This window comes from Oenanthe melanoleuca, chromosome 20, assembly GCF_029582105.1.
Source record: "Oenanthe melanoleuca isolate GR-GAL-2019-014 chromosome 20, OMel1.0, whole genome shotgun sequence".
Taxonomy (NCBI): Eukaryota; Metazoa; Chordata; class Aves; order Passeriformes; family Muscicapidae; genus Oenanthe; species Oenanthe melanoleuca.
Window position 1 is genome coordinate 9,571,069 of NC_079353.1, and position 12,559 is coordinate 9,583,627.

The 12,559-nt window shown below is 42.3% G+C and overlaps 1 protein-coding gene across 1 annotated transcript in view; it reads right to left on the reverse strand.

Moving 5' to 3' along the window:
* Positions 1-12,559, reverse strand: part of TOP1 (DNA topoisomerase I) — a 66,253-nt gene that overhangs the window by 18,240 nt on the left and 35,454 nt on the right. Inside the window, exons 4-8 of the mRNA XM_056507415.1 lie at positions 9,184-9,310; positions 8,597-8,655; positions 5,759-5,854; positions 2,818-2,893; positions 1,768-1,865 (exon numbers count right to left, since the gene is read on the reverse strand). Of these exons, the coding sequence (XP_056363390.1) occupies positions 1,768-1,865; positions 2,818-2,893; positions 5,759-5,854; positions 8,597-8,655; positions 9,184-9,310 (456 nt within the window). The remainder of the gene's footprint in view (positions 1-1,767; positions 1,866-2,817; positions 2,894-5,758; positions 5,855-8,596; positions 8,656-9,183; positions 9,311-12,559) is intronic.

Here is a 12,559-nt window from a genome sequence, read left to right on the forward strand (position 1 = left end):
CAGCCAAAAAAAGGTATCAGACGCTTAGAAAATTGACTTGGATGGAACATAAAATGCCCTTAAGAGAAACAAGTGAAGTGCAGATGAAACCTTGTCCAGCAAAGACACACTATACAAAGCTGCAGATGGATGACAGGAACATCAGCAGAAGGATGCAGCTACCTCATGCCAAATTCTGCAAAACACGCTGAGGCACTTTTCCCCAGCAGTAAGCACAAACTGCAGAGCTCAACACCACTACAGGGGTGTGTGCTGCCCAGACAGGTGAGGGGAGAACGGCATAGCTTTCCAGTAAAGGTCTGCTCTTCAAGGATACAGCCCAAAATAAATGGGAGAATATTAAGTTATACAGAACTAGTAAGGGAGCTTAAGCCAAAAAGATCATTAAGGCTTAAAAAGACCTTCTGTAGCTCCCTATTGCTTCATGTCCCTGTAGTTTGGTAATGTTACAGCACATTAAAATACACTGTCAAAGGACTTGAGAAAAAAGTGGATTGCTCAGGAAAAAGGGAAGTTTTGGGGAGGGGCTGGAAACCCAAGTTTCTAAGGGAGTATTCAAGTATGAAAAAGATTTGCAAGTGCTGATGTTCTGAGAAAGTTGTGACAGTCAAAAAGAAATATATAGACTATAAACACTACAGAAGATTTCTTTTTTCTTTCTAAAGATAAATCAATAATAATGTCAATAAAGGAGTAAAGGATTGAACCTGAAAGGATTGAAGAAGATTGCAAAGACTTTCCCCAACTCTCCATGTCTATTAAAAACAGCCAAATGATCTGAAAAAAGTTCAAGGAAACATCCCTGAAAGGTCATAAAAATACATTACAGGTGGGCAGAACACACATGCTTTTGGGAAGTACATGTGCACTTAAATGAGAGAAGCACTAAAGCCAAAACTTCAAAACACACAAATGCTACCTCCCTCAAATCTACAAATAACATCTTAAATTACTATGGAAGGGTAAAAAAAATCCAGCTGGTTTCTTATACAGAACACTACTGATGCATCACAGGTCTGTCTTCCAAATGAACTGCAAAGATCAGAATTATTTAAAAAAGGTTCTAAAAAAATTTAAGAGTGGGTAAAACTACAATTTCAGTGATGTTACTTAAGGATCCTGGGCAAGACAGGAAGTGTTTTTCTTTTAAAACTCAACTTTCAGAAATCATCTGTCAAACAGGGTGAGCTAACTGGTCACTTGATCAAATTTCATTTCTGTGCTAGAGGCAGGAGCAGTTTTGAGAGGCACAGCTGACACCCAGCTAGAATGAAAAGGCAGACACCCACTCATGCTGTACCTCTATGGAACACAGATAAGTTCTACTAGAATCCTGCTTGACACATCTGCACACATTAATATATTCCTTAATCCACCTGCACCTACTAATATATTCCTGCTGACACCCCCAAGCCTACAAGCTTTCGTACTGCTCTGAAGAGTGCCAGCACACAGCAGCTTCTGGGCACAAGAATGTTGCTATCTGATCATTATAGGCAGCCTCTACATGACACAGGGGAAAAAAAATTCCAGACAACCCCACGAAACACTTATTTCCTGTTTTAGGGATATCACTTCTAGTTCAGAGGATGAACACAGTGAATGAGATATTTATTTAGAGCTTACCAGAAAGTAAGCCAATTATTCAGAATAAATCCTCATGAATCAACAGAAGAGAAAGCCAGATGTGCTTATTCAGCCAGCATGGGAGGTACAGGCAAGTCCAGGTGCAGATGGGAGCCTATAGCACTGACTATATATAGTTACCATTTCCATTTTTGCTCCTCTTCTTTTTTCGGCTTCTTTCTTTTGTCCGCTTCAGGGACTTTCTTATCTTTGCTCTTGACTTTCTTTGCTTTGCTGTCCTGCAAAATGAGTAAGAATCTGCTAGAACAAGCTACTGTACTTTCCCCTCCCCTGAAAAGATGTGTTTAAACTAAGATTCTCTTCTTGGGGTATATAAGAGCTGAATTCCTGTGGCTTCACCACATAAATGTGTTCTTAGATCATCCCATTAAGTGAAAGTCTGCCTGATGGTCCCAGTCAAGTTTTCAGCCAAATTCTTTTACTTTACTCTGGGGACATGCTAAATGCACACAGCCAGTTATCACCTGGTAAGGGGCAAGTCTGGGCCATGGGAAGGGAATTGGTGTGTTACAGAACCTCCTCCCTGACCTGCACTGGTGTGTCTGGTCTGGCAAATGCTACAGAGCACAACCACCATAGTCAGGTGGCTTCTGGGATTGTCCTGGTGTCTGCTCAGTGTAGAGACACTTCCTTGAATGGAGGAATTAACTCTACTGCCAGAAGGTGCTGCAACATGTGTCTCACAAGAGTGTCTTCACTAGATGTATAGTTTATCAGTCTCAAATTATGGCTAACCTTTTCCAAGTCCCTCTCCAAAGAAATTTCCACCTGGGCTCCATCTAAATGCTTTAAGCTTCCTTCTAGCAGCTAATCTCTTTTCCATCTCCCCTTCCTCTGAACCCTGCCACATCATCTGTGTAATTACCACATGTGAGCAAAGCTCCCTGCCTCCTGCCAGCTCCTTAACTGAAAGACTGTGATTTGCATGGAACAGCCTGGAAGTTCATGTCCTGGAGGCATCTCCTCCATTCATTGTTTTAAGGGTTGGAAAGAAAGCTTCTCTGGCTTTTCATACATTATAGTTCAGATAAGTTAATATCTGCACCCTAAGTGGGGATCTGCCACACACAGCTGCTCCAAACAAAATCAGATTCCCCCTGCTCTGCATAATCCCACATCAAAAACCCTGGCTCTTCTTTGTCATAAAAATTAAGTCATCTCTCACATTACCTCTTCTTCCTCTTGTTTCCTTTTCTTTGCTTTCTTGATGTCTTCTGTTTTGATTTTTTTGGGTTTGTAGTCAGCACTAAGAAAAAAAAGACTTGCTGATGATCCATTTTCCAGTACAAATAAAGAGAAATCATAGACATACAAAGTTTGTATGCACAGGCTTGCAGCATAGCTGGTATTTTTAATTTCTAAAGAATGTAAATTTATACTCTGCTCTCTCATAAAACTCAATAATCCCAATCCAGCACAACAGCCTACAAAACCTACAAGATGTTATTATCAATACCTCTCCACAAATTTCACTGCTGAAGCAAACATCTTCCTCAATGAAAAATCAATTCAAGCATTAGCAGCCATGCAGTGATTCCATGGGATGGGATAAATGGGTATAACCTTATAGACATGTTCTATCCCAACTCTCTTTCCAGTTATTAGTCTGGGATCGTGCACACAAGGCTCACTTTTTGCACCCCCTGCTAGTTCAAACAATAGTGAAATTGAGTACTGGCAAATTACATAAACACCTCATTTCCAGAGAGGCTGGAAAAGACCTCTAAGATCATCCAGTCCAACTTAGGACTCAACACCACCTTGTCAACCAGACCAGGACACAGAGTGCCACTTTCAGTCTTTCTTTAAACACCTCCAGAGCCAGTAACTCCATCACCTCCCTGGGCGGCTCATTCCAATATCTAATCACCCTTTTTGTGAAGAAATTCCACCTTATGTCAAGCCTAAACCTCCCCTGGTGCAGCTTAAGACCATGTCCTCTTGTCCTGTCCCTTGTTCCCTGGGAGCAGAGCCCAACCCCCACCTGCTGCCCCCTCCAGTCAGGAGTTCTGGAGAATGATGAGGTCACTCCTGAGTTTTCTTTTCTCCAGGCTGAGCCCCCTAGTTGCTCCTCATCAGACTTGTGCTCCAGACCCTTCCTGAGCTCCATTGCCTTCTTCTGGAGTTACACTTGCTCCTGCACTCCAAATGTCCTTCCTGAATTGAGGGACCGACAACCTGAGGTGCCTCTCACCAGTGCCAGTAAAGGGGCAGAATCACCTCCCTGGTCCTGCTGGCCACACTATTCCTGATACAGGCCAGGTGCCCTTGGTCTTCTTGGCCACCTGGGCTCATGTTCAGCTGCTGCTGACCACCATCCCCAGGGCCTTTTCTGCTGGGCGCTTCCCAGCAACTCTGCCCCCAGCCTGGAGCACTGCAGAGACTTGTGGTCAAAGTGTCAGAACTGGCACTTGGTCTTGTTGAACATCATGCTGCTGGTCCCAGCCCATTGATCCAGCATGTCCAGATCCTTCTGCAGGGCTTTCCTACCCTCCAGCAGATCAACACTGCCACCCAACTTGGTGTTATCCACAAATTTTATATTATATTATTTATACAAACACTTACTATCCTTTACAGAAGTGGCCATATTAAGTTCTAACCAAACTTTTGCCTCTCTGATTTTCTTTCTACATGACCTGAAGAGAACCATAAGCACTTTTGGAGCGGCCAACCCCTTTTTCCAAAGGTGATACACTCCCCTTTTCTTTGAGTTCCTGCAAAAGCTCCCTGCTCAGCCAGGCTGGTCGTGTTCTTCCCCACCAGCTCATCTTCTGGCACATGCTCCTGTGCCTTCAAGATTTCTTTCCTAAAGTATGTCCAACCTTCCACAACCCCTTTGTTTTTAAGGGGTGTTTCCCAAGGGACACTCTGAATCAGAGTCCTGAGTAGGCCAGTCTGCCTTGTGGATATCCAGGGTGGAGGGTTTGTTGACCCATCCTTCACCAAGTACTGAAAACTCTATCATTTCCTGGCCTCCAACCACCACATCCCCCATCTGCCCTTCTGTAAACAGCAGGTCCAACAGGGTACTACCCCTGGAAAGCCACAACTGTCCTTACCAGCTGAGACAGAAAGCTCTTTTCCACACACTCCAGGAACCTTCCAGCCTGCCTCCTCTCTGCTGTGTTGAGTTTCCAGTAAGTATCCAGCAGCTTAGAGTCTCCCACAAGAACAAGGGCTGGCAATGGTGAAACGTCAGCCAGCCACTCACAGCTCAATTCATCCACCTCTTCATGCTGGTTGGGTAGTCTGGAACAAGACTCCCAGCAGGATATCTGCCCTACCAGCCTTCCCCTTGATGCCATCCATAGGCACTCAGCCTTACTGTCACTACTCTTGAGCTTGACACAGACAAAACACTCCCTAACGTACAGAAATACCCCAATTCCTAATCTTTCCTTTGCAGACTTGAAAGGGCAAATCATACAAACCTAGCAGAAGGCAGCAAGTGATTACACAAAGGAAAACATGTCCCACCCATGTCTCTTGGAAACTGAGACACATAGGGATGGAGTGCAACCATAGTGAAACCCTTCCAACCCTTTAACTCCTCACTACTAATAAGGACAAACTACCTGAAGAGCTGGATGGGCACAGTGGCAGATCACAGTGAGATGGAATTGAGCTTGTATTTCAGTAGGTTCCCATGTCAGGCAAACATCATGGGTGTTTCTCTTTGAGATAACAACACTCATCATAACTTGTGACATATTGAGACTCCAGGCAAATCATGCCAGACAGGGCAGACAAACCTCCCCCTGCCTCCAAACAGGCTGACAGTGCATCTTCTGCCTCCTGTGCAGTCATTTCCCTGCCCAACAGAAAACACTGCAGCCACTCACGTGCTCACATTTCTGTTTTAAAGTCTTCATCAGTCTTTACCTGCCTTCTGGGGTTTTTCTTTTTTATTTACTAGTTCTGCAACATTTCACAGCACCATCTGCAAAGGCTCAGAGAACTTGTAACAGCATAAGGAGTCTGGTCTCAGACCTCCAGTACCCATCTCAAGAAGCCTGTGCTGATCACTTGAAACTCCACCTGCTCCCTCAACGTCTTCCTTTTAAAACTAAAGGCAAACATCCAAGTCACCAGCACCCACATCACTTACTCATCATCCTCTCGAGGTCTCTTCAGGGGTTTGGAGTCCTCTTTAGGAGATGCATAAAACCCATCATCATCTGGTTCATCTTTAATACGTGGTGGACTGCAAGAAGAAGAAAAGAAACACAGTTCTACTTTCAAAGAAGTTTCTTGGAAACCAGCAATAACTAAGTTTGAAGAAATAATCATTGGCAAAATGGGCAAGTCTTCCACAGAATGTGCTGCCATCACAAGATCCTAAAGACTTGAGATGTGTCATTTTCTGAATATTCACAGACAGTGTAAGGAGAATAATTTAATGTCTATGCATTTGCTATTTCTCAAGCAACATCAAGTTCAATTTCAACAGCTCAAAGTTCATCTTGCTTCTGTGAGGTTTTGAGTAAAAACAACTGTAGCTTCCAGCATTTTCAAATACATTTAAAAACTGAAATGCTTGTGTGGAGTCAAATGCAGGATGTTACTTAGTTTCAACTCAATAACGTTATTGAGCCTTCTAAGAGAGAAAAAGATTATCAACTAAACAAAGATTTGAAAGCTATTCCCTGGAATATTTTGCCAACTAAATACTGAGGCATGTGAAAACCAGAAAAGGAAACAAAGATTTGGCAAAGTTAAACAGATCAGTCTCTTTTCACTGACCAAACGGCAGGAAGCAAACAATCCTGTCCCTCTCAACAGACCACAAAGTTAGGCTCAATGTTTTTAGCTATAATGTCCCAAAACATTAGCAATAAGGAAAAAAATAGAGTATGAGTGCAAGAGAGACTATTCTGTTAGACAAACTCATTATTTCTAGATTTCAGAGAAGCATTTCACTGATCTTCATAAAGAAAAAGATGTCTCGGAGAGTCCAAAATTACATTTTGAAGTGCTTAGTGCCATCTTGGGCTTCCTTATTCATGTCCCAAGAACCATTTCTGTATCATATTGACTCAGTTTCCAAGCCAACATGCGGATTTTGCAATCAGATGAAGCAGGAGTTAAAATAAGCAGCATTCAGCTTTGTAGACCACAGTCAGCAGGAGACATTAGGGAGTCTCATGTTAGCTGGCAGTGTGTCCATGAAGCAGAACAAGCAGTTTGCTCCTTCACAGCTCTAATGCCACTGCAGTGCTGGAAGATGCAGCTCAGGGGAGATACAAACAAGCTGCTCTATGAAGCCATTTCTGTTGCATTGTGTGGAATTAACTAAGACACAAGTCTGCAGCACAGAGACAGTTGCAAAACGTCTGTGGAAAAAAAGGTAATTGTTCCACTTAATATATTTTCCTTTTCAGGAAGAAATGCAGAACTACTCTGTGTAAAGTCACTAGGAATTTGATCTATTTTAACACTGAAATACTGCACAATGTTTTGTAATGGAAGAAATAAAGTGTGAGCCTGTGAAAAGAAAGGAGCTGTAAGACCAAGCTGAACCTAGACTTGCATTGTTTCCAAGACTGTAACGCTGCTCATCATACCAAGTCTTAAGGGAGAAAATCAAAACCATCTGAGGGAGGACATTTTTCTCTGCAGAACTTGTAAAAGACTGTTTCAGCAGGGAAAAAAAAAAAAAAAGAAAATGATTACTTTACTCTTAGCCAGCATTTGGCCCTTAAGAAGGCACAAATGTGATGGCTCCTCCAGGCTTTTCTCAAACACATGAAAAAATGCTCTTGGACCTAAGGACGATTCAGCCATCTTGATATGAGAGCATCCAACATCCCTGGTGAGATTAGCACATCATGCAATTCTGCTGAGCAGAGCTGAAGCAGAGGTTAGAGAGAGTTATTAGCTGTCTGCTGCACAATGAAACACCTGAATGGCACTGCTTTCTATTGCAGAGGATTCCCCAAAGGGCCTGGAGATGGCGCCTCTGCCCTGCACCAAGCCTGACTCCTTCCTCTGCATTTGTAAATAAGAGTAGGGAAATGAAATTGATGGAAGAGCTCATGTCAAAAGGGCACATTCAAAACAAACAAAGAATATCTAAAAGGTATGTGCCAGGCTGGTGCCTTCTCTCTGCCTCTCTGTATCCACAGAATGCGAGACAAAATGTGAGACTGGAAAGATTTTGTTTGTTTTGATTTTTAAGTGGACTAATAAACTGAAAGAATCCATGAACTAAGTGCTGTTCTTGACTAACAGGTATGGATGCATACATCCACCATACCACACACCTTCAGTAAGTCAGTGGACTGGATTTAGCACCCTAAAAATAACCAATGTCTGGATTGTAAACAAGTCACAAGACATCTTGGTTGACTATTAAGAAAAACTACTCTTCTATCAACTGCTCACTTCAGGTTTTTAATAAAACTACTTAGTGATGATTGATACAACACTTGAGTCCAGGAGGTTCTATTATAAGCAGGAATGTAGTACTAGAGTATGACATCCATGCATTTCCTGAAGGTACTTCTGATTTTACACGTCACTCTTGTCACTCCTCTGCAAAGGCTTCAGGCTGCAGTCACAGAAGGAGAGACACAGAGTCAATTAATTGGCTTTCCTGGGTCCTGTCTCCAGCAGACTGTCTGCAGGGCTCAAGTTCCAATTTTACAACAGAGGTTCTTTCAAATCCAGCTACCAGTGTTCCCATAGTTCAGTCTGTCCTCAGCAGAAACCAATCTCCTGAATACTCAGACAAACCCAGCATGTGCAGGCAGACACTAGGTATTCTCCTGTCTCCAGTTACTGGGTAAGCAGATCTACCCATTCTCATAATTGAGAAGAACGTATCTTCTGAAGGGCTTAGCAGTGCTCCAATTTTTTCTCAAGATCAAGTGAGAAGATTCGAACACTGAGCACCTCTGAAAAGTCAAACTGCAGCTTTTTCTGAATCATAGACCTGATTTCTTACCTGGAGAAACCATTTTCCTTCTCCTTCTTTATTTTTATATCACCAGAAGATGACTTCATCTGAAAAACATAAGAAGTAGGAGCTGATCAGCATTTTCCAACGTACTACAAGAGTATTTAACTTGCAGAACTGTGACCATCTCCTGTAGTCCTTAGTGACCTACATGACAGAAAGACAACATTCTCTGCAAGTCTTAGTCAAACCAGTACCTTTTGGCTCTCCAATTTCTTCAGCAAATTGGAATTAAGTATATAGTTTGCTCTTGTATGGACTGAATGTGGTACGACTGATTTTTCTCCCTTGTCTCTGAACCCAAGCTTGGCAAAGTGAAATGTAATGGGAGAAAATGTGGAGCCAGCAGACACAGCTCCCCAGTGGAACTGCTTCTATTCACATACCTGCAGATAAAGCCCTTGTGAGTTCATGCCTAGCACTCCACAAACAAAGTGTCTGGGTTAGCACTGGGATAATCCTCTCCAAGTTGATAAAAACTCGGAAGTACAAGCTGTATCTAACCCACTGAGTTTGTACTATTCAGCATTACAAGCCAAACCCATCCTCTTGTCTCTCCCACAGGAGACACCCACCTTCTCTTCCTTTCTCTTCTCCTTGTCTTTATCTTTGTGTTTGTCTTTGTGTTTCTCTGAGCTGCCATCTTTGTGTTTGGTTTTCTCCTTGTCTTTGTGTTTCTTTTCCGAGGAATCTTTGTGCTCACTGCAAGACAAGAGAGCATGTTTGCAGAGGAGAACACAAGGAGATTTGACTAATACAATTTCCAGTGGTAAAGAGTCACAGGTTTTGAGAATTACAAACCCTTAAAAATTACAAATCACCTTAACAGGAAGATCCACCACAGTCTCCTGTCAGGCATGACCCATTCTCCTTGGGAGGAAGAAGAACAGGAGGGATACCACAAAATCCCAGTTGCCAAGCCTTCACTTCAGGAAACCCATTAGCCTGGATTGCTGAGGAAATCCACAGCTACTACACTTAAAGCTGAACACTTTAGGATGAATTCCCACTGTCTCTGCTTTTCCTCTTTTCCTAGCCCACATTAAAGGTCACTGGAACAGAGCCGGCAGCCCCGTCAATGCCCGTGTCAGCTTTTGCTCAGACAACAGTTTGTCATTGTAGCAGCTCTCATCTCTGGAACTTAAAGAGAAAACCGCTGATCTCTATTATTCCCAAACAGATGGGAAAACCAGAGCAAACAGGGTATGTGATGTCCTTGTGTTTATGCAAAGTCAAACAGAAAAGGCAGGAATAATGCTGCAGTCCTCAGCTGGAGCTATTGATGCCACCACAGCCAGCCCAGCTCTGCTGAAACAGCCCCATCCTGTGGGGCAAGAACCCAGCAAAGGTGTTTCCAAGTGAGAGTCTGGTCTGTAACTACTCTGGTGTTATGAATAGCACTATTGAGAGTTTAAATACCTAGAATCTTTAGTGAGAACACAGGAGAAAATGCACACAACAAGAAAATCAACCTTTATTATTCTGTTTCTACCCACTTCTGATTTCTGAGACATTAAGATAAATTTGTATCACATTTTCAAGTTTTTCTGATCAATTAGAAAGACAAATGGCTGTTTTCAAATGAAAATGAGGTTTCTCATGGAATGACAAACCTTGAAGCCAAAAGTGAGGCAATACTTTCAGGAGACTCAGAATAGAAACATCAAGAACTGGCCACAAGGATTAGCAGCAGTGGTGTGGAAGCCAGGCAACAAGCCTGGCAATTCTACAGACCTTCAATACACACTTATAAGGTTGTGTGGACTCCCTGAGGTCACCTAGGGCTTTAGCAAGTCAAAGGCATGGTGTAAATCAGCATGGATAGGCAGCAACCAAGATACCTTCCTCATGCTGGCTGTTCACACTCTCCCTTCCCAGCACTTGACTCCCATCACTGCTGTTCTCTGGGACACACTGTGCTTCTCCTTAGGATTACAAAATGCACAAGGCTTTACTAGAAAAAGACACTTTCCTTATTTCAGTTATTTCAACACTCAGGTGCAAGCCTAAACCAACCTATGTTAATACAGCCCTGAAAAACAAGTTGGGAATGCTGGGCAAGAGCATGATTTTTAAAAATTATAGATTCTTTGAGACTTTTTTCTGTCACAGAAAGAGACTACAAAAAGGTTGATGGCTACAGAGAGCGAGCAGCACATTAACCAGTTCCCACAGTCTGTGCTGATTAGGAGCAAGGCACAATCACAGTCACAAACACACCAACCCACACCCAGCTTACAACTGCAGACACCAGCATGGACAAATGCATGTGAACCTGCCAAAGGTCTAAATAATTCAAGCCCAGAGTAGCTTGAATAACAACACTCCAATAAATATACATTGAATAAACTGAATAAACACACATCAGCCATCCTAGCTCAAGCAGCTAAAGCATGAAAATCCATCTCTGAAGGAAATCAGTATATTCACATACTGTGTGACACTAAGAGATCAGCAGCAAGAGAAACCAGTTTCATTTTAACTCTCTAGCAACCTGAAGGCCTATCTGAACATCAAAAGGCAGCAGACACTCTAGGAATGCCTGTATTAGACACACAGCACCACATGTTGCCTGTGAGCAGACTCAACAACTGCAGACTATTCTTACCCAGCAGATCGTGTTATGTACAGTGTGCTCAGGACATGCGAGTACAGACACGGAACATCCTGACACTGGATCCTGGAAATCCACAACATGCTGCTCCTGCTCTCAGACCTCTCATCCTAGGTTCTGTACCCTGTTTATTCATCAGTATTCCAAGCTCAAGACACCTATTTAATTTTCCTTTGCTCCAATCAGATTCCTTGACTGTCTGAAAGCAAAAATCCCACACATTACTAATAACTTTTAAACTCAGGAAGGTCTGAAAATTCTGACTTGATATTCTGACTTGCACTGGTATCTGTATGCCAAGTACCCAATTTACCAAAGATTTAAGACCGACAATTTAAGAGGTATCTCAACCTTCATATATCTAAACCAATACTCATAATAATAACAATGATCAATATTCAACCTTCTTTTATCAATCCAAATTGTGGATGCTCATCTCTGTATTCAAGGCCAAGGTTGGACAGGGCTTGGACAACCTGGTCTCGTGGAAGGTGTCCCTGCCCATGGCAGGGTGTGGAATGGGATGAGCCTTAAGCTCCCTTTCAACCCAAACCATTCTATGATTCTTCAATTGTAACACACACACAAAAAAATCATAAATACACACAAGTCTCAGATCCATCTTTTTCTTTCCAAGTCTACATGTATTTATATTCTGACTCTTTCTTGTTTCTATTTGATATTTAAATCCCACCTGAAATAACATGTTTTACTGAGACATTAATTTGTATCGTTAAAGTGAGGTACACACTGCAACCACTGGAGTTAGTGCTCCTAGGTAAAGTTCATAGCAGTGGCTATTACTTGCAAAAAAACCCTGGAAAAACCAAAAAAGAGAAACATTTTGGTTTTCCAAAGCACCATTCTCAACCTCACCAGCAGCCAAAGAGCACTTGCTTTCAGTATGTGGCTGGAACAGCCCTGGGATGTACACAAAGCATGATTAAAAGCAAACTAATGGATGACAATCTAGATCTGCAAAGCTAAGATTGAAACAGAAACCAAATCCCATTGGCCTAGAGAGGCAGAGACAATATTTGTGTGTGCTGAATACTTACAGAACTATAGCTGGAATTAAAAAAAAAAGTACTAAGACCTCTAAAAACATAGGCTTGATTAAGTAGAAGCTCAAATAACACCCCTCTTGAAAGAGAGTAAGTGGCCAGTATTGAAAACCTGTCATGCAATCTAATTTAAATTTTTCAGCATAGTTTCTCAGATTTTTTCAGCAACAGAGCCAGAATCAAGAAGTCTGGCTTCCTGAGTCAGCCTTAGTTGTTAGTCTTAATTTAATTTTTTATCATAAGACTATCCTTCCCCTTTGCTCTGCAATGAGC